General features: G+C 34.2%; 1 protein-coding gene across 11 annotated transcripts; it reads left to right on the top strand.

Annotated features, from left to right (window-relative positions):
* The first annotated feature begins 1,265 nt into the window (after nt 1–1,265).
* LOC131155526 (deoxyhypusine synthase) lies at nt 1,266–25,416 on the top strand. 11 transcript variants are annotated; one of them, XM_058108738.1, is made up of 8 exons: nt 1,266–1,562; nt 2,348–2,571; nt 2,751–2,918; nt 4,283–4,501; nt 15,951–16,037; nt 24,335–24,440; nt 24,517–24,752; nt 25,111–25,416. In XM_058108738.1, exons 2-8 carry the CDS (start codon nt 2,365–2,367, stop codon nt 25,198–25,200), a joined length of 1,113 nt encoding a protein of 370 aa, XP_057964721.1. In that variant the 5' UTR covers nt 1,266–1,562; nt 2,348–2,364; the 3' UTR covers nt 25,201–25,416. The 11 variants fall into 11 exon arrangements, with proteins under 11 accessions (XP_057964721.1, XP_057964720.1, XP_057964719.1 ...); XM_058108737.1 differs by having other exon boundaries at nt 1,283–1,703; XM_058108736.1 differs by having other exon boundaries at nt 1,293–1,562; nt 2,348–2,575; nt 2,755–2,918.

Raw genomic sequence — 25,416 nt, 5'->3', positions numbered from 1 at the left:
CAACATCTTGTGATTTGTTAAGGCATATAGACAATACAGATTGAAAATCTCTTCCTCAATCTTTCTGAGGTGTTGTAGCCTTGAAATACATGAAAAATAAATATAAAGTTTAGGACCGTTTTAGTTGTTGCAGACGATCGACTTTCAATTCTGCCAGAAACAAAGCCGAATCCAGAAAGCTCCTGTGCTTGATCTTCAGATTTGTCACGCCCTAGCACCGCTCGTGGAGCTTGAAGGGCGGCTGACGGGGACCCATTTCTCCTACGGCCGGTTTGGCGGCAGCGTGCCTCGTCGGGACGGTGACGGGGAGCTTTTCGACAGATGGGTCGTCCGCGGCGGCGCCGGTGAGCCTCTGCGCGATGGCGTGGAAGGTGGAGGGGTCGACTTGGATGAAGGTGGTGTTGGAGGAGTGGGGATTGCTGGCAGCTTATTGGCAGCGTTGTTTGAAGCAGGTCGACTCCTAGGCCACGATTGTTTTAATTAGAAACTCTTTATATTTATATTTAGTTAAATTTTATAATTTTTTGAACTGCAAAATCACAAAAAATAAGTGCAAAGAAAATGTCACAAAGAGTAAGAGAGAGAAAGAGATAAGAGTAATAGAACGTTAGAGACGAGAATGGCTAAGAGAGAGGGCCTAAAACCGTGTGAGGGAGAGGTAGTGTAATAGTTAATAGAATATTTAAAGACAAAATAGATGTAGTCAATTTTAACTTTCAAGAGTAGTGCCAAATAGTCATGAGACATTGAGACTTGAAAAAGAAAGAATTAAATTGCATTTATTTTACCTTTTAAAATACAATTTTATTTACTTTCGAAATAGTAGGAAAGTCCATCGTTAGTGAGAGAAAAGAGTATAAGAAAAAATGATATCATAAATAATGTTAACATTAAAAAAATTTGGGGGCCCCAATATGGGCAAAATGCTCAATGGCCTTATGGTCAAGCTGACCCTGGTTTGAAGTTAGAAGAGAGAAAATAGAGAGTAAAGAAACAGAGACGGAAGAAAGAGAGAGTAAAAGGGAGAGAGAAAAGAACACATCTATGCAAATTTTGCTAGATGGTCTAACAATATTTGGCTGTCATGCGTCACTACACGAATTCCTCCAGTCGTTTAAATCTGACTGCTTGGTCTAACTTTTAAATCACGTTGGATCAAGTAGTGAGATTACGTGACATTAACAAGTTATTATTTAAAATATTATTATAAATTAATAATAAACTGAAAAAAATTCAAAATTTTATTTTGTCCAATAATACTTCCCATCAATTTCAAAATTACAGGTTCACGTCCTCTTCCAACCCGACACACTCCACGATTCTCAATGAGACGCGCAAGGCCGTACCCACCTTACCCGAAGCGTAAACCGTAGCTTATTTTATAGCCTGAAATTTGCATCCCCCCTACTCTGCTGTGCTTGATTCTCATTTCTACAACCCCCAAGCACGGTTTCCTCTCTCATTCTCTGAAATCAACATGAAACCCTAGCTCGCCAACCCTTGCTTGCGACATCGATTGTGGTCGAGTTGGGTTCTTCGTCGGATTCTGAGTGATTGTTCAAGTTGAGTTCTTCGAGCGTTGGGTTTAGGGTTCTTCAAACCCTAGCTAAACTGTTCTTCGATTGGGTTTTGAGCTGTGAATGTTGGGTGACGCTCCTAACTCGGATATCAGAGTCTGGTCGAGCGTTGTTCCTTCAACTCTGGTGTGACATTCTTCATGCACCTCCTTACCAAAGCCTTTGTCAAGGGTTTTGATTGGTGTTCATGTTGAGCCTGTTTGATAACATATTGCATTATTTATTTTTCTTTTGTACTTGATGATGCTTGATTTAGGTTTTTCTGTTCGTTTTCATGGATCACGATGGTAAAATCATTAATTCAAAGCATCCCAAATCATTCAAAGCACCCAATACATACATATATTGGATAGGAAAAGAAGATGTCATTAATAGGAAAAAGTTTACGAGAAGGAGAATAAGATATCTCCGGAGAAAATTCTAGGTTAAACCAAACGAAAAAAAGAAAAAACAACAAAGAAAAATAAGCATCAAGCCAACACATCCCTCCAATCTCTTTGCAAATCTAGAAAGCTAGCACCCCTAAGCCTCTGTTTGGGAGTTCTGAAACTTATAAATTTATTTCCTAATAAATTTCTTTGTTTATCATTAAAAAAAAAAACAAATATCCCATGCATCACATAGTTCCATTATTAATATGCTTCTTTGTTACTTTGGTTTAACACACGAGCCTTATAATGGATGTTTTATTTTAGTCTAGAATGGAGTTGTTTGAATTCTCTAAAAAAATTCCAAAATGAGCTTCTAACGTTTAAAATATTGTTTTGCAGTTAAAAAAAACTAAAGAATGGGGGAGGCCCTCGATGCAAATCTTCTAGAGTCTGTACACTGCACAGTCTTCAAAGAATCAGAAACTCTGGAAGGGACATGTATTGAAATCAAGGGATACGATTTCAATCTAGGCGTAAACCACTCTCAGCTTCTTAGATCTATGGTCGCCACTGGTTTTCAAGCCTCAAATCTTGGAGATGCAATTGAAGTTGTCAATCAGATGGTTAGTTTTCATTTCAAAACCTCCAGTGTTGTTTCCTGTCTGACCTCTCTCCTTTGTGTGTGTGTCTCCATTTGTTAATTTATCTTCTTTTCGAGGATTGCTTTTTTTTTTTTTAAAATTGAATTTAATTTTTGTGGTATGTTTTGTATTTATTTAATAAGTTTTTAATTGTCTTGAAGCTAGACTGGAGGCTTGCCGATGAGTGCCTAACTGAAGATGCTAGTGAAGAGGAGAGGGATTCATCCTACAGAGAATCTGTGCGGTGCAAAGTGTTCTTGGGTTTTACTTCTAATCTTGTTTCTTCTGGTGTCAGAGAGACCATTCGCTATCTTGTTGAGCATCATATGGTGAGTGGTGTGGCCGCCTTTGCATGTAGTATAATTATATCTATATGATTTACAAAATGGCTTATAGGAAGGGAAGCTGCAAGTGCACTTTTCCAATAAACAACATTCACTAAAGGGATATCTGGCTTGGGTTATCCTTGGACCTAAATGCTCTCCTGGGGCATCTTAGGAACTATATCTTGGCAGATATTTTGTTTGGTTGCTAATCAAGATTCTTGTAAGTGTAAGATCAGTGTTTGGCATGACATGGGTATTCTAATATTTTTTATGAGATTACCATGATACCCCTAATCCTAAATAACATTATGCTCATTCTTGAAATGTGCATTTGCATATATAACAAAAATAGTAATTGTAATAATTTTTATTAATATCTTTTAATAACAAGTTAACAACTTATTTAATCATAGTAATGAAAATAAAAAATAATAATTTTCAATAAATTTTTATAACGATACGAATTATAATAATGAAAATAAATGAGTAATAATTATAGTAATAATAACACCAACAAAGACAATAATAATAATTATTTAATTGTAATAGTACTATTTTAATAAAAATTTTAATGATACTAATCACAATAATGAAAATTAAAAATTTATTCTTTTTAATTATACTTTTTACAATAATGATGAATAACAAAAAAAAATAATAATAATATTATTGTTGTTCAAAAGTAATTAATGGTAGGGATATTTTTGTCTTGAACCCAAGATGACCTAAGGAAGATGTGGGTTTTGACTTTTGATTGCCCAACTTGTAAGGGCATCTTGCATTCTCAAGGAATTAAAGATGCCTGCCATGTAGGATTCCGATGGCTTCCCAAACATGAGCATCCAACATTGGCCATTCTTGGAATCATGCACAATAACTGAGCCAAACACCCCCTATATGTTTATTTACAGTTTGTCTTTGTGGGTGTGCAAACCAAGTTTAGGTACTTGTGCTTGAATTACAATTTCTCTAAAAAGAGTAATTAAAGAACGCTTGCTTTTTTTTTTTTCATGGTAATAATTGATTTGTAATCATATTATTTAGTTTATTGAGAGGAGTAGTCTCTTGGGGAAGCACACACTTTCAAGAGCTTACCTTGTTGTTTCTATGGTTGACTCTAACAACTTTTACATGCTTTGTTTTTGAGTAGTGTACTTGAACTAATGCCACAGACAGTTACCAAGGGAAGCCTTTGAATGTTTTGTAATATTTGTCTGGTAACAATTCTTTGCATGCTCATTCTGCATTGACACAAATTACAAAGTCTCATTCAATAATTAGAAAAAAATTTGAAGTACTGTTTGTTGTCTTGCTTTTCTACTACATTGCTTTAGATGTAATAAATGGTGCTTCTTATATGGCTGTAGGTTGATGTATTAGTTACAACAGCTGGTGGTATAGAAGAGGATCTTATAAAATGTCTTGCGCCCACATATAAAGGTGATTTTTCCCTACCTGGGGTTCACTTGCGCTCAAAAGGATTGAACCGCATTGGGAACTTGTTGGTTCCAAATGACAACTACTGCAAATTTGAAGACTGGATCATCCCAATTTTTGATCGGATGTTAGAAGAGCAAACTGTAGAGGTAACCTTTTGACATCCTTCTACTGTGATTTTGTGTGTATGCTACAGTTGTTGGCTTGTTGGTCCTTAGGGGATTTCCTGGCGGTTTAAGCTTGGGACCTCGTGTTGAAGGTATTAGGTTTGACTCTTGGGAGGGGTGGGAAGGGGTATAAGATTTGTGATGGGGCTACCTCCAGTTTTGTAGCCATTGCAGGCTCCCTAACAAACTCAAAAAATAATGTGCCCTATGCAGCTTTGTTGTTCAAATCTAATCATGTACAGATTTGGGTGCTAGGATTTTTCTTAATCCATGTAGTATTAGAACAGTGATCATTCAGGTCTCCTTGCTTTTCGGCATGGAAGCAAAGTCTAATGTATTAAATGATTCTAGCTGCATCCTAGCAAAATGGAGTGGATATAACCAAACATTCAAATAGTGCGTGTTAGAATGCAGTGCGCGCACACAGAGATGCGTGTTTGTGTACATATACATTTTTAGCACTTTAAACTTTCCTCTATGCATGCAGATTAGGTAACGATGTGGTATTATGGCTGGGTAAAGAAATAAGTTGAGTAGGCACCTAGTAGTCCTGAATTAATGAGCTTTATTCATCAGCATCTAAAGATAGTGCCTCAATGAACAGTTGATGAGTGGAAAAAAACTTACCCTTTCTCCCTCTTCTGAATAGAAAGAAAAGGGGGATGCATAAAAGCTACCAGCTTTGATGGTGTCGTTTAGGATTTTAATTTCTATTTATAATTTATTTGGGACAATTAAAATGCTTTACTTCTGCTTTTATTTTTGGACTAAGTTGTTGGATGTCTACTTAGTCAAAAGTAGTCAGATGCTGTGCATATAACTACTATAAATGGCACATGGCATCACAGGATTGTGCAGTGAAGAAAAAGGTAGTAGGTTGCATTCTAAGGATTTATATGAAATCCTATTCATAGCAAGGAGTCAGATTTTGAGGATTTTCTAGAAGGTTGCTGCTTTGAAGGATTTTCTAGAAGGTTACTGCTGCTGCTCTCTCGCTCTCTTTCTCATGCACGCATAATTGCTGCATTAGGAAGTCAGCTAAAAGTTGGCCCATGACAGATCTTTAACATTAATGATGTTAAATTGTGACAACAAATGGATTCTTAATTGGGTAATAGTTGGCTACAGCCTTCCTAAGTTCCTAAAAATGGTTGGCTTTTGGGTTTCCTACTGTAGTCTTGTACCTAGTGCAACACTATTGAAAAGCTAAGTGTACTCCCAAGAGGGGGGGGTGAATTGGGTTTTTAAAACTTTCATTTTAAATTCTTGTTTTACAAGTTCTTTTAGTTGAGTATTAACTCCTTTTTCAATTTGAGTTATTTTATAATCACAACAATCAACTTCACAAGTACAATTGATCTGTAACAACAAACACTCAAACCAATCAATGAAGTAAGCTTGATATTGCAATATGAAATAAAATAGAAAATCCAACCAGGCTTCCAAAGTTCAAATATTGGTATCAATTATCTTAAATTAAGTATGTAACCAACCAATATATTAATGAGCTTTGGTATTAATCAATCAACGTACTCCCTTGTGGTTTCCGCAATATATTGGTCAATCAACGTACTCCCTAATGGTTTCTGCAATTCCCAAAGACAAATTAGTATCCAGCTAATTAAGTACGCAACCACGCAGTTTATAAGTGCTGAAATTTAAAGAGAGTAGGGAATAAAATGACACCGAGTTTTCCGAGGTTCGGCTATACCTTCTTACGTCTTCGCCTTAGGCAACACACCTAAGGATTTCAACATACCACTCCTTTACGGGCAGAGCAAACCTTTACAACACTCTTTCAGTAGGATAGAGTCCTCCTCTCCAAGCGATACCCCACGTTCGGTACAATGATTCAACAACCTGAACCGTAAAAAAAAAAAAAACAAGAAATAAGAACAAATTCTTGTGTACAAAGACGCTCTCACAATAGAGCTGAACAGTATAAGTTAGAGCACTAATATACTTCAAATTTAAATATCAATAAAGAATGAATTTGAAGCTCAAGAAATTAATCACCGGGTTCTTCTTTTAGATTGAAAGAAGCTTGGTAAGAGCACAAGACCTGAGTGGTTGTATCAGTAGGAATTCAGTATAACTTCAGCAAGAGTGATTAAACAAGAAAGCTTTGAGAATTAGAGACTTTGATTGCTTGATTGCTTGTAGTTGTTGTTATGAAAATCCTTTGGTCTTCCATGTATTTATAGAGTTCTAAAAGTAATTCCTTGTTGCCCAAGTTTACTTGAGAGTATTTCCCAAGTATTTACAAAGTTTGGTGCCCAAGCAAACAATTTTGAAGACTTTTCAACGCTGCTTTTTTTCAAAAAATACAAATGCCAGTTGCCTGACTAAAAGGTGTCAGTCGTCTGTTACGTTAAAAACTCAGCGTATTTCAAAAGTCAATGCTCTGTTAGTCGCCTGACAATGTTCTTTCAGTTGCTTGACTACTGTCAGTCGCCTGAGAATGTTTTGTGAGGCGCCTGTCACAGTTTTGTTTGTCTTTCTTAAAAACCATATAATTTGTCAATCACCTGATGAAACCTAGTCAGTTGCCTGCATTTTAGCTGTTTTTAAGATTTTGTTTCCGAAAACTGTTTTAGCTTTTAATCTTGGAATCTTTGATTTGAAAATTTGAAAATATGTTTCCCAAGGTTTTAAAAATAGGTCTCTAAGTCTGTAATCATTCCTAAAGAGCTTCAAAGCATCTATATTGATTTTAAATTGAAGTACTCACATAAGACTTTTTTTAAGACTTAAACTCTCTAAGTGTGAAATCTTCATGTATATCTTGCTTTGAGTCCATCATGAGTTTGAGCTTTAGAAGTCTTTAAGCTTTCATAAGATTTGTTAAACTTGATCTGTTGAGCTTTCTTTTGATCACTTGTTTGGAATGTAGGCTATCAATGCACTCTTGATCTTGAACTCTAGTGCTTAATTCCTAAAACATCATCACTTTAACCAAAACATGTTAAATCCCCTTGATTTGTTATTATCAAAATAAGATTCGTAAGCCTTGTTAGCCCAACAATCTCCCACTTTTTATGATGACAAATAAGGAGCGAAAGAGAGTGAACCTTGATAAGGCTCCCCCTTACAATAAGCATTCTTTTAACAATGTTTTGAAAAACAAATCTTCAAATATCATGTAAGCTTATTTTTCAAGATCAATATAATAATCAATTATCAATGCATTATAATATATCAATCAAGTATTAGATCATCATATTTCATTTCATCATATCATCAAAATCATATCATATCTCATATGTTTGCATGTTTTATATAGTCTGCATTTTAGCTCAAATTTGCTCTCATTTTTGCTTAAACTTTCTCCCCCTTTTGACATCAATCAAAAAGTAACATAGCAAAGGTAAATGTATCACACAAAAGATATTCATAGTCATCCATAGTGTCAAAAACATCTGGAGATACAAACCAAAGTCCGAAAATAGAAAACTGAAATTTTAACGCAAATACAGATAGATAACTAAGATACATAGCACAAAAAAAAAAGAAAAAAAGAAAAAAAAGAAGGAGATATCAAGCATCATCAACTGCATCATTATCAGTTCCATCATTATCCTCAGTATTTTCTTCATCTTCTTCATTGTCCTCAGATTCGTCATCAGATGCATCATTACTGGGAGGTGCAGAGCTGATGTCCATAGGATCTATAGTGTGTGAGGAACTTGCCAAATGCTGTTCAATACGTCCAATTCTCTGATCAAGTGAAGAATAGTTGATCTGTAGAGATGCAACATTTTCTTGAAGAGATTTAACTCCAGATCTCATGTCACTAATAAAGGTGGATAATTGGTGATAGAAAGGAAGGAACCATGAAGGGCTATCTTCTATTTGAGGAGTAGACTGTTGCTTTGGATACTGAATAGGTGGTTGTGGTTTAGGAGCTTGGTAGTGTTGCCTTCCACCTTTGGGAATCATGTTTTTCATATCCCATCATTCTAAGGGTAGTGGAAGAAAAGATGTCATAGTGAGTCCATTTAACAAACGGGGAGGATGGTGTGGTGAGATGAAAGTGTGCAAATATCAAATTCAGAATCCCACCATATGGAAGAACAATACGATGAGCTTCTTCCCTTGTAATCATCCACCTAAGAATGAGGCTTGGTAAATCCAAATTTTTCCCTTTAAGAATGCACCATATTACAAAACAATCTAGAAAGGTAACATGGTCATGAGATCCAGCTTGTGGTAAAATATTGTAGGTGATGAGTTTTTGAAGAACCAGAGCTTGGAGGTTTAGTTGTTTGTAAAGTGGGGGATTACCAAAGTAAACAGGTTCTTCCTTCATAACCAATGGCAAAAACTCTTTTGGAGTGAAGTCTTGAGCCATTATTCATGATTTGTCAATTGGAGGAAAGGCAAAATCACCTTGCTTAATATGGAGAAATTTAGCTACGGATTGTGGGGTGAGTGTAATTGAATTTCCCATGATCTCGGTGGATAGTCCCATATCGCTTTTAACCAAATTGGCATAAAAAAATTTTGATCAAAGATGGGTAATATCCAGGGGTTTGATATGTGATAAACTTCTTCCATCCTAGTCTTTTAAACATGGGCAATATTTCAGGAAAATCGGTTTCAAAGGAGGAATTAAGAACTTTACCGAATATGGGATATGTGGAACGAAGGTGATTCCTTTATAGTTGCTTGGCATGTGGAGAGATATGCCATTTTTCAACTTCATCATCTTCAACAGGCTTGGAGGATGAAGCTTTGTTCCCTGTGGTCTTCATACGTGGCATGATGACTCGATGGAAACCCTATGTATTTGATCGTAAATGAAGTAGGAGTAAATGCGTCAAGTGAGAATCGAAGGTTTAAGAGAAGGGAGAGGCTGGAAATTGAAGAGAGTGTTTATTAGACGAGTGAGGAAGCAGAGTCAGGCGGTTGAGGGTTTTAAAAAAATGAGGGTTTTTCTTATATAAGCATACGACGCGCCGCTTGTCAGTCGCCTGACACTCGAAGTGTCAGGCGCCTGATGAGCTTAATTTCGTTAGGCAGTAGCAAGTCAGTCGCCTGACATCACATGGTCAGTCGCCCGACATGCAGAATTCCTGTTTTCTTCTTTAAACGACTTCTCGAATATGTAACAATCCTAATTCACGTCTAATAGAGATAATTCGATTCTCTGAAAGTGGTTTTGTAAAGATGTTTGCCCATTGATAATTTGTATTCACAAATTCAAGAATTATATCCTCTTGTAAAACCATTTTCTAGTAGGAATCCACTTAACCTCTCATACCAAGCTCTAGGAGCTTGTTTTAACCCATATAATGCTTTTGTTAATTTAAATACACGATCAAGGTTATTTATATCTTCAAAACCAGGAGGTTATGCTACATAGACTTCTTTATTTATAAAACTATTTAAAAATGCACTCTTTACATCCATTTGATAAAGTTTAAATTCTTTGTGAGATGCATAGGCTAATAACATTCTTATAGCTTCCATTCTTGTACGGGAGCAAAAGTCTCATCGTAGTCTATTCCTTCTTCTTGATTATATCCTTGAGCTACTAGTCTTGCCTTATTTCTTACTACAATACCATATTCATCCTTTTTATTCCTAAATACCCATGTAGTTCCAATTATTGAATGATCATCGGGTCTAGGAACTAACTTCAATACTCTATTTCTTTGAACTGATTTAATTCTTCTTGCATTGCTATTATCCATGAATCATCACTTAATGCTTCTTCAATGTTCTAAGGTTCTTCTTGGGATAGAAATGCATAATGATTACATAGGTTTTTCAATGAGGATCTAGTTGATACTCCTCGTGATGGTTCTCCTATGATTTGATCTACTGGATGATTTCTTACAAATTTCCGTTCTTTAGGTAATTTAGAATTTTTAGTAGAATCATTATTTTGAGTTTTTTCATTTTTCTCTTCTTTTACTTCTATGATTTCTAAGTCTTCTAGTTTTTGTGTGGCATCAGTTTTAACTTCTTCAATATCAATTGTTTGTGTAAATAGATTTACTTCATCAAAGATTACATGAATTGACTCTATAATAGTGAGTGTTATTTTATTATAGATTCTAAAAGCTTTGCCATTCAATGCGTACCCTAAAAAGATTCCTTCATCTGATTTTGCATAAAATTTCCCTAAGTTATCTTTATCATTTAGTACAAAGCACTTGCATCCAAATGCATCCAAATACATGACTATGTTAGGCCTTTTTCCTTTCCATAGTTATAGGGGGTTTTATTTAAGGTTGATCTTATAGAAACTCTATTCATGACATAACATGTGGTATTAACGGGTTCAGTCCAAAAATACTTAGGTAATTTGTGGTCATTTAACGTTGTCCTAGCCATTTCTTGAAGGGATCTATTCTTTCTTTCAACAACTCCATTTTGTTGTGGAGTTCTAGGTGCTGAAAAATTATGTTTTATTCCATGTTCATTGCAAAATTTATCAACATCCTTATTATTGAATTCTCTTCCTTGATCACTTATGATATTTAAAACATCCTATCCTTTTTCATTTTGAAGTCTTTTGCACACAACTTCATCTTTTGAAGCTAAGAAGAGCACCCAAGTAAACCTGGAGTAGTCATCGACGATGATGAAAGCATATTGCTTTCCTCCTAGACTTAGTGTTATAGTAGGGCCAAATAAATCTAAGTGAATAAGCTCTAAGGTTCTGCTAGTGGAAATATGTTTCTTCTTCTTGAAGCTGGACTTAGTTTGCTTTCCTAATTGACAAGCATCACAAATTTTCTCCTTTACAAACTTAGTGCTAGGAAGTCCTCTAACTAAGTTCTTTTTAACTAATTTTGATAGTAAGTCCATGCTAGCGTGTCCTAGTCTTCTATGCCATAGCCAACTTGCTTCATTCACGGCTGCTAAGCATGTGGCATCTTGAGTTTTTAGATCTTCAAAATTTATGCAATAAACGTTATCAATTCTTTTAGCGGTGAATAGAACATTATGTTTTTCTCTATTTTCAACAACGCATTTGTCATGTTTGAAAATAATGTCAAATCCTTTATCACTTAATTGGCTTATACTTAAAAGATTATGTTTCAATCCATCTACCGACAAAACATCATCAACGCTCAAAGAAGTTCTTTACCTATTTTTCCAAATCCAAATCACCTTTAGCATTATTGCCAAATGTGACGTATCTACCGTCTTTTTCAATTAGTGTGGTGAATTTGGATTTATCTTTGGTCATGTGCCTTGAACACCCGTTGTCTAAGTACCATTTGTCTTTTGATGGTGTTGTTCTAAAGCAAATCTACAAGAAGGGTTTAATGTGTTATTTTTAGGTACCAAAACCTTCTTAGGTTTTTTTATATCAGATTTATTTTCTTTGACTTTCCATACTTTCTTGACTTTAACATTTTTTATTTTAAATGGGCATTCAAATTTTACACGTTCTCTTTTCTTACACAAGAAGCACTTAATATGTTCATAGATATTTGTGGAAGATGTGTTTGCATAATACTTTGATTCCTTTAACGTTATCAATTCTTTTAGCGGTGAATAGAACATTATTTTTTTTCTCTATTTTCAACAATGCATTTGTCTTGTTTGAAAATAATGTCAAATCCTTTATCACTTAATTGGCTTATACTTTAAAAGATTATGTTTCAACCCATCTACCAACAAAACATCATCAATGGTCAAAGAAGGTTCTTTACCTATTTTTCCAAATCCAAATCCCCTTTAGCATTATCGCCGAATGTGACGTCTCCACCGTCTTTTTCAATTAGTGTGGTGAATTTGGATTTATCTCTGGTCATGTGCTTTGAACACCCGCTGTCTAAGTACCATTTGTCTTTTGATGGTGTTGTCCTAAAGCAAATCTACAAGAAGGGTTCAATGTGTTTTTTTTAGGTACCCAAACCTTCTTAGGTTTTTTTATTTCAGATTTATTTTCTTTACTTTCCATACTTTCTTGACTTTAACATTTTTTCTTTTAAATGGGCATTCAAATTTTACATGTCCTCTTTTCTCGCACAAGAAGCACTTAGTGTGTTCATAGATATTTGTGGAAGATGTGCTTGCATAATACTTTGATTCATTTACAAAGAATCCTATGTATAGATTCTTTTTCTTTTTGTTCTCAATTCCATTATATCCGATTCCTTCTTTGTCTAATGACATTCTTTGGGTTCTAATTAACTTTTTAAAGTTCTCTTTTCCTTTTGTAAAATTGTAAATGATTTTATCCTTATTCTCAATTTTATTTTTTTTAAGGTCTTTTATTTCTAACTCTTTCTTGCTTTCACCATTTACTTGAAGTTTTACCAACACTTGAGACATTACATGATTCATCACTTGATTCTTCTGATGAGCTAGAATAATAATTTACCTCAACATTTTTTGCCATGAAGCAGATGTTTGCGACTTCTTGTTCACTTGATTCGTTTTCTGATTCACTTGAGCTTGTGTCATCCCATGTAGTAGCTTTCATAGCCTTCTTCTTCTTCTTCTTTTTGTCTTTCTTGAGCCGTGAACAATCAGGTTTAATATGTCCAACTTTTTTGCAATTGTAACAAGTAGGATGTTCATTCTTAGTTTTCTTTTTACTTGTTTCTCCTTTTTTAGATTTTGCACCTCTAAACTTTCTAGCGAATTTTTTATTTTTCTTGAAGAATTTTCCAAGTCTTCTAGTGAGCAAAACTATTTCATCATCTTCTAGTTCATTATTATCTTCTTCTTCACTAGAGCTTTCTTTTGCAGCTTTAAGGGCTATTGATTTCTTTTGTTTGTTGTTTTCAGAATTCCTTTCATTCATAGCCATCTCATAGGTGAGAAGTGATTCAATTAATTCATCTAGGGAGGTATTTTTGAGATTTCTTCCTTTCATAATTGCTTTAGCTTTAGGCTCCCAAATTGGTGGAAGTCCTAAGGATTTTTCGAATCATCTCATATGTAGAGTAGTTTCTCCCGAGGCATTGAGAGAGTTTATTGTATGGGTGAACCTAGTGTACATACTAGTGATAGTTTCATCTGGATTCATCCTAAAGGCTCCATATTCACTTGTGAGCATGTCAATTCTATTGTCTCTTACGTCAACCGTTCCTTCATAGGTTACTTCTAATTTATTCGATATTTTTTTGGCTATTTTGCATGCCATGACCCTATTGAATTCATTTATATCAGGGCACAATATAATGCATTTATAGCACTTGAGTTTACTTGTAATTTCTTATGATCATTGTCTGTCATCTACTTTTCTTCTTTAGGTATTTCTTTACCATCCACAATTTTAGTTGGGATAAGGTCACCATGTGCGACAACTTTCCATGCTTTCCAATCCGTAGTTTGTAGATAGATTCTCATTCTTTGTTTTCAAAAGGTGTGGTTAATCTCACAAAAGATAGGATTGACCCTCTGCAAAGGGAGATACACCTAGGTGTGCCATAGATCTTTATATAGCTTCTAAATTAAGATTTGCTATAACCCCGCTCTGATACCAATTGAAAAGCTCTCTGATACTAATTGAAAAGCTAAGTGTACTCCCAAGAGAGGGGTGAATTAGGGTTTTAAAACTTTATTTTTAAATTCTTGTTTTACAAGTTCTAAAGTTAAGTATTAATCTATTTTCAATTTGAGTTATTTTATAATCACAACAATCAACTTCACAAGTACAATTCATCTGTAACAACCAACACTCAAACCAATCAATGAAGTAAGCTTGATATTGCAATATGAAATAAAATAGAAAATCCAATCAAGCTTCCAAAGTTCAAATATTGGTATAAATTAAGTATGTAACCAACCATTATATTAATGAGCTTTGATATTAATCAATCAACGTACTTCCTTGTGGCTTCCGCAATATATTGATCAATCAACGTACTCCCTTATGGTTTTCGCAATTCCCAAAGACAAATTAATATCCAGTAAATTAAGTACACAACCACGCAGTTTATAAGTGCTGAAATTTAAAGAGAGTAGGGAATAGAATGACACCGAGTTTTTAAGAGGTTCGGCTATACCCGCTTACATCCTCGTCGTAGGCAACATACCTAAGGATTCCACTATACCACTCCTTTACGGGCGGAGCAAACCTTTACAACACTCCTTCAATAGGATAGAGCCCTCCTCTCCAAGCGATAATACCCCACGTTCAGTACAACAATTCAACAACCTGAACCATAAAAAAAAAAAAACAAAAAACAAGAACAAATTCTTGTGTACAAAGACACTCTCACAATAGAGCTAATTAGTACAAGATAGAGCACTAATATACTTCAAATTTAAATATCAATAAAGAATGAATTTGAAGCTCAAGAAATTAATCACCAGGTTCTTCTTTTAGATTGAAAGAAGCTTGGTAAGAGTACAAGACCCGAGTGGTTGTATCAGTAGGAATTTAGTGTAACTTCTGCAAGAGTGAGTGAGCAAGAAAGCTTTGAGAATTAGAGACTTTGATTGCTTGATTGCTTGTAGTTTTTGTTATGAAAATCCTTTGGTTTTCCATGTATTTATAGAGTTCTAAAAGTAATTCCTTGTTGCCCAAGTTTACTTGGAGTATTTCCCAAGTATTTACAAAGTTTGGAGTCCAAGAAAACAATTTTGAAGACTTTTCAGCGCCGCTTTATTTCAAAAAATAGGAATGCCAGTCGCCTAACTAAAAGGTGTCAATTGCCTGTCACATTAAAAACTCAGCGTATTTCAAAAGTTAGTGCTCTGTTAGTCGCCTGAGAATGTTTTGTGAGGCACCTGTCACAGTTCTGTTTGTCTTTCTTAAAAACCATATAATTTGTCAGTTGCCTGATGAAACCTAGTTAGTCGTCTGAGTATGCATTTTAACTGTTTTTAAAATTTTGTTTCCGAAACTCTTTTAGCTTTTAATCTTGGAATCTTTGATTTGAAATTTGAAAAATATGTTTCCCAAGGTTTTAAAAATAGGTCTCTACATCTTGTAATCATTCCTAAAGAGCTTCAAAGCATTTGTATTGATTTTAAATTGAAGTGCTTAAATAAGACTTTCCTTAAGACTTAAACTCTTTGAGTGTGAAGTCTTCATGTAAATCTTGCTTTGAGTCCATCTTGAGTTTGAGCTTTAGAAGTCTTTAAGCTTTCATAAGATTTGTCAAACTTGATCTTTTGAGCTTTCTTTTGATCACTTGTTTAGAATGTAGGCTATCAATGCACTCTTGATCTTGAACTCTACGCTTAAATCCTGAAACATCATCACTGTAACCAAAACATGTTAAATTCCCTTGATTTGTTATCATCAAAATAAGATTCGTAAGCCTTGTTAGGCCAACAACTATTTGGCTAAAAAATTAGGGCTGTGTCCTTGGTAAAAACATTTTTTCTATCTGCATTTAAAAAATTCTTTATGGTTTATTTTAAATCGCATATTTTTTGTTCCTTTTCTTTTTTGTAAAATCTTCTAGGGTAACCCCATTTTATTCCGTTTCCTTATTGTGTCACACAGAATGTATCATGGACACCATCTAAAGTTATTGCCCGCCTGGGGTCGGAAATAAATAATGAAAATTCATACCTCTACTGGGCATACAAGGTAAGCTTTCAACAAAATTTTGCTCTGTTTTTCCAGAAACATTTTTGTTCTTTTCCTTCCTTATTTTGGCACTTTAATTAATTTCGTCATCATTTTTCCTTTTATTAGAGTTGGTGAGCATTTTATTTTATTTTTTATTATTTTTAATATTTTTAGGGGCATTGATTTACATTTAGTCTGCATGCTGTATTGATGGTAGCATTAGATGGTAGTGATGGAGTTGCTGGAATCTCTTACTGGGTTGTGCTTCTTCTATTCTAATCACAATTTTATGGAACTTGCTTTTCTCTTGTGATGCATTTTTTATTTTTTATTTTTATCATGATAAGACCTTGAAGTAGCATGATTCAATTTTTAATTACTGGGTTATGTGAACATAAAAAAAATCCTATACCCATGCAATAATCTATACTACTTACCTTGAAACTTTAAAAAGTGGGGGGCTTTGCAGAGGCTGTGTGGTGGGTTAATGAGACACTTGAAAGAGATGTGGTGAAGTGGGTAGGAGAGTTTGCAAAGACCGGACTATACAAGGTAGTGTTTTTCAGAGCCAAAACAATTAAAAGTTTATTTTAGCCAACAATTTATGGGCCTATAGTGATACAGTAATTCATATAGACACTAAGCAGACTGATGTATGACAGGAGGGACGGAGGAGAAGAGAGAAAAAGCAAAGAGGAAAATGGAGGAAGGAGAGAGAAAGGTAGGGAGAAGGAGGGAAAGAAATTGTGCGCGCAGGAGAGAGAGAGAGAGAGGGTACAATTAACCATTAAAATTAATTCCTTACATTCAGAGGCACATGTTTATAGGCAAATAAGAAACTTAAAGATAAATAATGAAAACTTAAAAAGTTCTGAATACCTGACACTTGGCTTAAGGCAATTTAATCAGGATGTGAAGTGCACAAGTTTTGATAAGCAACACCTTTGGCCAGAGTTATAGCCAAGAAAGACTCTAAAGAAAATAATGATGGAAGCTGTTCTCTTCATTGGAGTTTGATAGAAGCAAAGAGTGATTCTGGGGGGAGTGAAGGGTTATGAGGGTTGGCTTTTCAATGAAGGAAAATAAATGGGGTGATGAGTCTGCAATTTAGAGGAGGAGATTGAATCAAATGGTCATTTTTATTGGAGAGTTTCATGAAAAAATATGGTTGTGTTGGACTCTTTGGAGGCTATGATGTCACTATGTGTCAAAGACTCCTACATTAGGTTTGGAAGCAGTACCAACTTTTGAGCAGGAAATATTTACTAAAGCAGCAGTTAATGGTCTCTTGGCCAGTTTAAGGAGCAGGTGGCTGATTCAAAAGGGTATGATATTTTACCTACACCCGTTTTCCATATAAGGAGGTTAATGAAAAGGGTATTGAAGCTCAAGAACTCATGGATAAGATGAACTGGTTTTTCTTTAGGGGGGCTAGAAGTTAGGTCAGACTGCTAACATCTAGAATAGAAAGGAGTCGAAGAGAGTTAGCAAATTTGAAGTTTTATGTGAATTATGATGAAAATTTGAAAAAGGATTTATTTGCTTTAGGATTTATTTTTTTAGTATTATTTTCTTTCTTTTATGTTTGTTCCTTTTTTTTTCCCCTGAGAACTCCTTGTCCTCTCATAGCTTGTACTTCTTTCCGCATAAAATTATTAGGGCCTGTTTAGTTGTGGAAAATATTTTCTGTTTTCCAAAGAATTATAAAAAAATCAAGTTATTTTATAGCTTTCCTTGATTTGAATTAAAAAGATACGAAACAAATGGTTAGTTTGGTTCTGAAAAATATTTTTACTACTTATTTCTAGACTTCAAAATAATTACAAAAAAGACAACCTTTTTTTTTTTTTTCCCAATTTTCCAAGAGAATTATACAAGATAGTATGTGGAATCATGGATTTTGGGACTTGGATTTTTGTAGGTTTGGAAGAAACATAATGCATAAACCACACAAAAAGTCCAAGATTTGAATTCCATGCTCCCATACACAAAGTAAGAGTTAGAAATCAAGAAAATAATAAAAAGATGTTTTCCAAATTTTCTATATAAATTTAGAAAATTGGAAAACAAGTTGGTATTTTTGTAATTATTTGTGAAATTGGAAATGGAAACTAGAACTATTTACTCAAGCAAATGGTGTCAAAATCTTTTATTATTTTTAATTTATTTCATATAAATTTTGCAAAATTAAAAAAGTAGCTAAATTTTTTTGTAATTTTTTTAAAAAAACTAAATGGAAAATGAAAACTGTTTTACATAACTAAACGGACCCTTCAATTTTCTTTTTCTATATTAAAAAAATCCGTCTTTTTACCAGTTGGTGTGGAAAACACACAAAGTGTTTGGCCTTCTTAATTGTAAAGATAAAAAAGATGCATTAGTTATTTACCATTCTAATTTTCTTAAATCGCTCTTTTCTTGTGGTTATTCTCAAGACATATGTTTCTTATAGAATTGTCACTAGAATTTTGCATTATGTTGTGAAAAAGTCTACTTATTCATTGTCACATGTGCATGCACACAACATTGCCCTTCCCACAGCCTTCAAAGACCTTTGAATGTTCTAGGGGCAAACACGTTTAAAAAATTCTTTCCCCATTTTACTCTAGTAAAGTTAAGAAATCTAGTGATTATAAATGTTTTTGGACAAACATCCATTAAGACATTTATTTCTTGAATTTCATATTTGGTACATAGATTTTATCTATGTGCTGCCAAGACTTGCAAAACTAATCATGAATGAGAATTTAAGGGGTCGTTTGGTATCACAGTAAAAAATTAGAGAAATGAAAACTAGAAACGAAGACAAAAAATTAGAAATAGAAACTAAAAACTAGAAACCAACAACATGTTTGGTTAACATTTATAAAACTAATACAAATTAAAAATTTAATTAAAAAATGCTCATTTTTCATCTTTAAATCAAAATATTATTAAAATATGATTAAAATAATAAAATTACAAATAATAGATACACAATAACTAAAATTTATTGTAATTATTTTACTTAATTGTTTTACTTTCAAAATTTACTTCACAATAAAAATTGTATTGGACATGACAATTGAAAAATTGTAAAAGTATTTTATAATTGGATTTATTAATATTTTTTGAAATTTATGTATAAATTTCTTTTAATTATATTTAAATTCATATGATCATTTAATTTTGATTTTAATTTGAAAGTGTATAAAATGAATAATTTAATCCAAAAAAACTATTTATGGATATTAAAATTTTTGGCAACAAGTTGTCAAAACGATTGAAAATCATAAAATTTGGTTTTCAGTTTTTTGGCAAACAGCTGAAAATCGGCAACAGAAACAAGAAATTGACAATAGAAACAAACACATTTTATAACCTGTTTTTTCACTGGGAGAAACAGAAATAGAAAATAAAAAAAAACAACAATACCAAACAGGTCCTAAGAAACATAGATTTCATATATGCATTGATGATTTTGGGGGTATGTGATGTGTCAACTAAATTTATGATGATAAATTGATTTTGAAGCCACAAAATCTCATGGCTGCTTTTTTATTTCTAAATTTTTTTGCTTACATTACTCTGAAGACTTGCTCAATCCACCCCTAATTACCTCAGGAAATGATTCAGGGCCAAGGTAGTGTTTCAATTATTTATTTAAGTGTTTCAATTATTTATTTATTTATTTATTTTTTAAATTATGGATAAAAGAAAATATATTAAACATAGTAAGAAAGCATAGTTGTCTAATTGAGATTCAAATCATGAATCGAAATTCCAATTTAGTGAATCATGAATCGAGAGTCGAATTGAATCGGAAGATTTGGTAAAAAATTTGAATAATTGTTCTAAATGATAGGCACTTATGTACAAAATAAAATAGCAAAACACATTGAAATTTCAACAAATATAAATAAATCATGTTGTTAACTAGAACAACGCTTGTCGTTGAAGCAAGTTTTGTAGGTTTGAATCCTACCATGATCTATTTAGCTCTACATATATTTATATAAAGGAAAAACAAGTCTTATACAAAAAAATATGCCATGATCTATCCATCCCATCTCTATCAAGGATCAAATTACGATAGTTTGCTACAAAACTATAAGTTTAACGTCTGTTATGAGATGTCATCTAGAAGCCCACATCTCATATTCGTAGTACAAAACAAACTAAACTCTAAACCATCTATGATAGAATTTAGACAACCATGTGCAATGTAGTGCATCATCATTCATCATCCCAATCCCCTAATGCAAGGTAATTGTCATTGTCGCCATCATCATCATCTTCATTGTCTGCCACAATCATATCTTCTTGTTCCTCTTCTTCTTCATCTCCTTCCACTTCATCAATCAGCTCAATGTCATCTTCTTCGACATTTTTGCTGTTTCCTCTACAAGCAAAATCTCAAGTTCCTTGGTCCTACATTATCATATTACATTATAAAATTATTCAAATATGAAAATTATTTTAAAGCTCCATCCTCCTTTCATAAACTAATTACTTATAGAGCAACAAATTTAAACTCATACGGATCATACCTCTCTTTCTTTTCTAGCTATTTTAACTCCTCCATTATCTTCAAAGCACTCGCTGACATTCATCCATGAAATGTCTTCCGGATCCGGTATACGAGGACCTTCCTTTTCGGTAATCCATTCATCATCTAATTCCATGTTCGATAAACAAATTGGATCATATGTCTCCCCACGTCATTGCCTTCTCGCTTGCCTTAGTTCTTGTTGAATATTGTAATTAACAAAGACAAGCATTTAGTCTTTGTTGTTCCAACTGGTTCCCTTTTTTGGAGTGGACATGATCAAATGTGCTCCAATTTCCCTGTCATCCCTTGGCACTGCATGTGAGGCTAAGGACTTGTATTGCAAGTCTTTGAAGCTCCTTGCACTCCTCTCCATAACTCTCCCATCGCAAAGCTATACATATGATCAAAACAAATGAATGAACATCATATCATATTTTTGGTTATGAACTAAAAACAAAAAAACTAAACAATGAAAACATTATCATAAAGGCAAGTAGGCAACTATTAGATTGATATAATATTGGGTTGTTTCTTGTCTCTTGTTAGTGTAGCCATGCTTAAGCCAAACATCTCTTCAGCCTTTTTGAACTTTTCCAATTGTTGATCAATCTTAATCCTTGTTTCAACATTCGGATACATTTTTTCAAGTAGTGTTATATAGACCAATTTTGACTTCGATGTTCGCATTAAAGTCATCACTATTTTGAAACCTATAAATAAAAGAAGTGATAAATATAAATGCATAGGTGGCTCACAGCTCACATAACATTTTTTCAAATTGATTTAGTTTTTGGACAATGCAACTTACCTCGGATTAAGGAAATATCCTGCTGCATGAAAGGGCCTTTGGAGTTTCGAATCCCATCCCGTATCAATGATGCTTCAAATACGATCATACTTGGTTTTTTGATGATTGACGTTTTGGGTAATTTGTTTATTTGCTCTAGCCATGACTTCATATATATACCCCGTTGTTGGTTTTGAATCACCATCAACAAGCCTCAGAACTTTCACAAGTGGGTTCACACACTTCAAGCAATACTTTATTGCTTTTAAGAACTTTCATCACACAATAATATGACCTCCGCTTTCGTAGCTTCCAACCTTGAAGCATATTGACACATGGCCCACTCCTTTGATGCAAACATGGCTTGAAGAGCAAGTTTGTTTTCATCAAAACTCTTCAATGTGAGAAAAGATGTAGCAAACTTGTAACCCCGACTCTCTTCTATTTTTTTTTTCTAGAAAACTCTCTAAACATGTTAAGCATCCATATGTGTCAGTAAATAAAGACAGCTCATGCTTTACGTGGAAGCTCCTCTCCCAATTCACCTTCCTCTTAGACCAGGCACTCCTCGACAAGAACTTTGATTCCTCCACTATCAAAGATCTTATGAAACCCTTTGAGCTCGAAGCTTACAATGCATGGGCCTTCATGGAGCCCCAACAGACTGAAGGGATTCAAGGAGCTGAGACCTCCATGAATGATGCTGAAAACTACCTCAACCTGGTCATAAATAATAACATGGAAGAGTTCCTGCGGTTTGAGAAGGAGCTTAATCCCACTGCTGAAGCTAAATTGAAGATCCTCTTTGGCATCATGGAAGCCGCAAGGAAGATGGGATACTCACTGGAAAATGCAGCGTTTTTGGCTTCCAAGAAGTATGTGGAAGCTGCACTCTATTCTGCAACTGCAACCATGAAAACAATCTAGAAGGGTCTCTCGTCCACTTCTAATAAGGGTTCATAGGAGTAGCTGTAGCTGGCCTTTTCTAGTTGTCCTCTTCCCTTCTACTTGTCCCACATTGTAAATGAGCAAGGTTGGGGAGATCCTTCTCTATAAAACCACCACCCATCCGGCTATTCTCTTTTCTTTCGCTCTCACTATAGTTTTGCTTTACAAAGCAATTTAAAAAAAAAAAAAAATTTATGATGACTCAATAAGATAATAAAAAAAATGTATAAATGTCTGAAAATGAAAATAAGTATATATATATATTTTTATTTATTTATAAATTGGTTTTTCAGTTCAGATTTTGTGTAAAACATAAACTGGAACTGAGAATTTTTTTTTATTACTAATATTAAAACCAAAACTAAAAACCAAGAACGAAAAACCGGTGTCTTAAATGATTCAGTTTGTGTCTGGTTCTTGTATTTTGGTAATTTTTGTAGACCCCCTAAATGGGTGTTTCATAATTATGTGAATACTCTAATTGGGTTGTACTCCTACATGCTATGAGATTGTAAGATGCTTGTTTCAAAGTTCTAATATTGAAATCGTGAATGTCTTTAACATCGTCTTCATCCAACTTTATCTCATCATTTGATCTACTTCTTAAGTGAGTTCCACTGCAAAATGAAAAGCAGTAGAGGCTTGAAGGGGAGTTAGAATAGTTAGAATCCAATAACTAAAAAATACCATCCAAGAAACTTGCACGCTTGAAGAGGAGTCACAAGACCTGAGAATTAAAGGCTTAGATGATGTATTAAAGATACTAGTATCCTAGTATTATTTAGGTTTCTTAATTGCATATTATGTCCTCGAGTATCCATGTTATGTTATAGACTGGTAGACTTTGGGCGAATTGAATTTTGAATTATTTAAAAAATTTCCCTTTATTGTTTAATTCCTTTTATCTTGATTACTTTGATTTTTCCTACTCGTCCAGTCCTGTATCAATTCCTCAAGTCTTTTCCACATCTCTTTGATCCTCCCTCAACTATCTATCGCCCATATTAAATTTAACAAAAATTTTGAAATCCTTAGCATTTCGTCTTGTTATAAGATTTGAAGGCAGAAATTGTTTGGGTCAACTCCTGAATGCTGTTCTAGATCCATCCCAACTTGTCTCCCATTTATATCATTTGCCCGATTCTTGTCCTTAGGTTTCAAATTATCTCTAGTTCCTTTCACCTAGCCATTCTATTGTAGGCATTGTCTCATCTGTCTTGCCGCTCCACTCCACAGAGCTACATCTTCCTTTTTACTCATTTTTACAATACATCAATACTTGTGCTTGCTTAATCTTGTCTTTTTTGGTTTGCTCATTCTGTTTTTGGATGTTCAACCTGTACATTACTGTTACTGGTGCTTTACATGATTTTTTTTTTCTCCTTGACAACTTTTTCTTCCTCTTTCCATGGCCATTTCTTGGTTATTTCCTGTGCACACTTTCTGTCCACACTGTTGCCATTAGTCTGTTTTAATGTCAATTTTCAGTGGAAGTTAAAAATTAGATTCATATTGGACAGAAATGGATTGGTGCAATTCTTATTACACACTTAACATTTTGGATGATCACATAACTTCTAGATATTGCTAGCTAGGTTAAATGAGTTGCATTGGTTAGAGCAGTTCACTCCTAATATGATATCCTTTTGGCTAGAACAGAGTGATTGGTTTGGGTTTCCATGTACTATAAAGTACTGTGTAATTTTATGCATTAATATGTAATGGAGAAGGGTTATGAAAATAATTTTGAAGCTGTGAAATTATTATTTTAATTTTTTTTTTAAAGTCAGGTGTGTATTTGTGTTTTTTTCTTAAAGTTTTAGCAATGAGTTTGGCATCAGAAATGAGTCAAATGACTTCTTGTGGTTCTAGGTATTGGATTGTAGGAATAATGTCAACTGTCCAGTGGGGCAGGTTATTAGGTGTGAATGGTGTGATTGCAATATTTCATGCAATGAGGCATAAACCTATATTGGCTGAGCATTATTATTTAATTTCCTTGACTGCATTAATCAGAGTCATTTTACTTCTGTTTGTGGTTATTTCCAGAACAATATCCCAGTCTTCTGCCCAGGCCTGACGGATGGTTCTTTGGGGGACATGTTATACTTCCATTCCTTTCGCAGCCCTGGTTTAGTAATTGACATAGTGCAAGGTAAGTAGTTCCTCCACCAAATATGATTCCATACCAATGCACAGAAGCTTGGAAAAAGTATTAAGCTTTCAAACAGATATTAGGGCCATGAATGGTGAAGCTGTCCATGCAAACTTGAGGAAGACTGGAATGATAATTCTCGGCGGTGGACTGCCTAAGCATCACATTTGCAACGCGAATATGATGCGTAATGGTGCAGATTATGCTGTTTTCATCAACACAGCTCAAGAGTTTGATGGGAGTGATTCAGGGGCTCATCCCGATGAGGCCGTATCATGGGGGAAAATACGAGGTTCTGCAAAGACTGTCAAGGTATTGCTTTGCTTATTCTCCTTTCATGTCTGCCTGTTGCCCTGTACAGGCGAAATTTCTCTCTGCAAAACACGCAATTTTTTTTGTTAAATCATCTGTGTCATGTTTGCTGTAGTTAACCTTTATGTGTGTCTGATTGTTTAATTGGAAGTGCAAAATATGATTCTGCAAACTATGATTCTGTGGCATGTTTGTTGTAGTTAATCCTTTAGGTGTGTCTGATTGTTTAATTGGAAGTACAAACTATGATTCTGTGTCATGTTTGTTGTAGTTAATCCTTTAGGTGTGCCTGATTGTTTAATTGGAATTGCAAACTATGATTCTAACTTAATAAAATTTCTTTTTTTATTGGAACCAGGTACACTGCGATGCAACCATTGCTTTTCCCTTATTGGTTGCAGAAACATTTGCTGCCAGGGGAAAGAGACATGTTGAGACCAAGGCCTAAATCAGAAATTGGATTTGTGTAGTTTAATTTAACTGTAACCTTTTAACTATTCTTGATGAAGCTTTAAATGGTTGAAGATATTTCTAATTTCCCCTAAGGCCCTAATATTATATTAGGGGTGGTTTATATTTACATTGTTGCATAATTTGAAATAATGTAATGAAGCATTGGCTGGGGACCAGCCTGAGGTTGGGAATGACTAGTGTGATTGGGTCA

This window comes from Malania oleifera, chromosome 5 (assembly GCF_029873635.1).
Source record: "Malania oleifera isolate guangnan ecotype guangnan chromosome 5, ASM2987363v1, whole genome shotgun sequence".
NCBI classification, from domain to species: Eukaryota; Viridiplantae; Streptophyta; class Magnoliopsida; order Santalales; family Ximeniaceae; genus Malania; species Malania oleifera.
The sequence above is the reverse complement of the archived record's forward strand: the minus strand, read 5'-3'. Positions and strand labels throughout refer to the sequence as shown.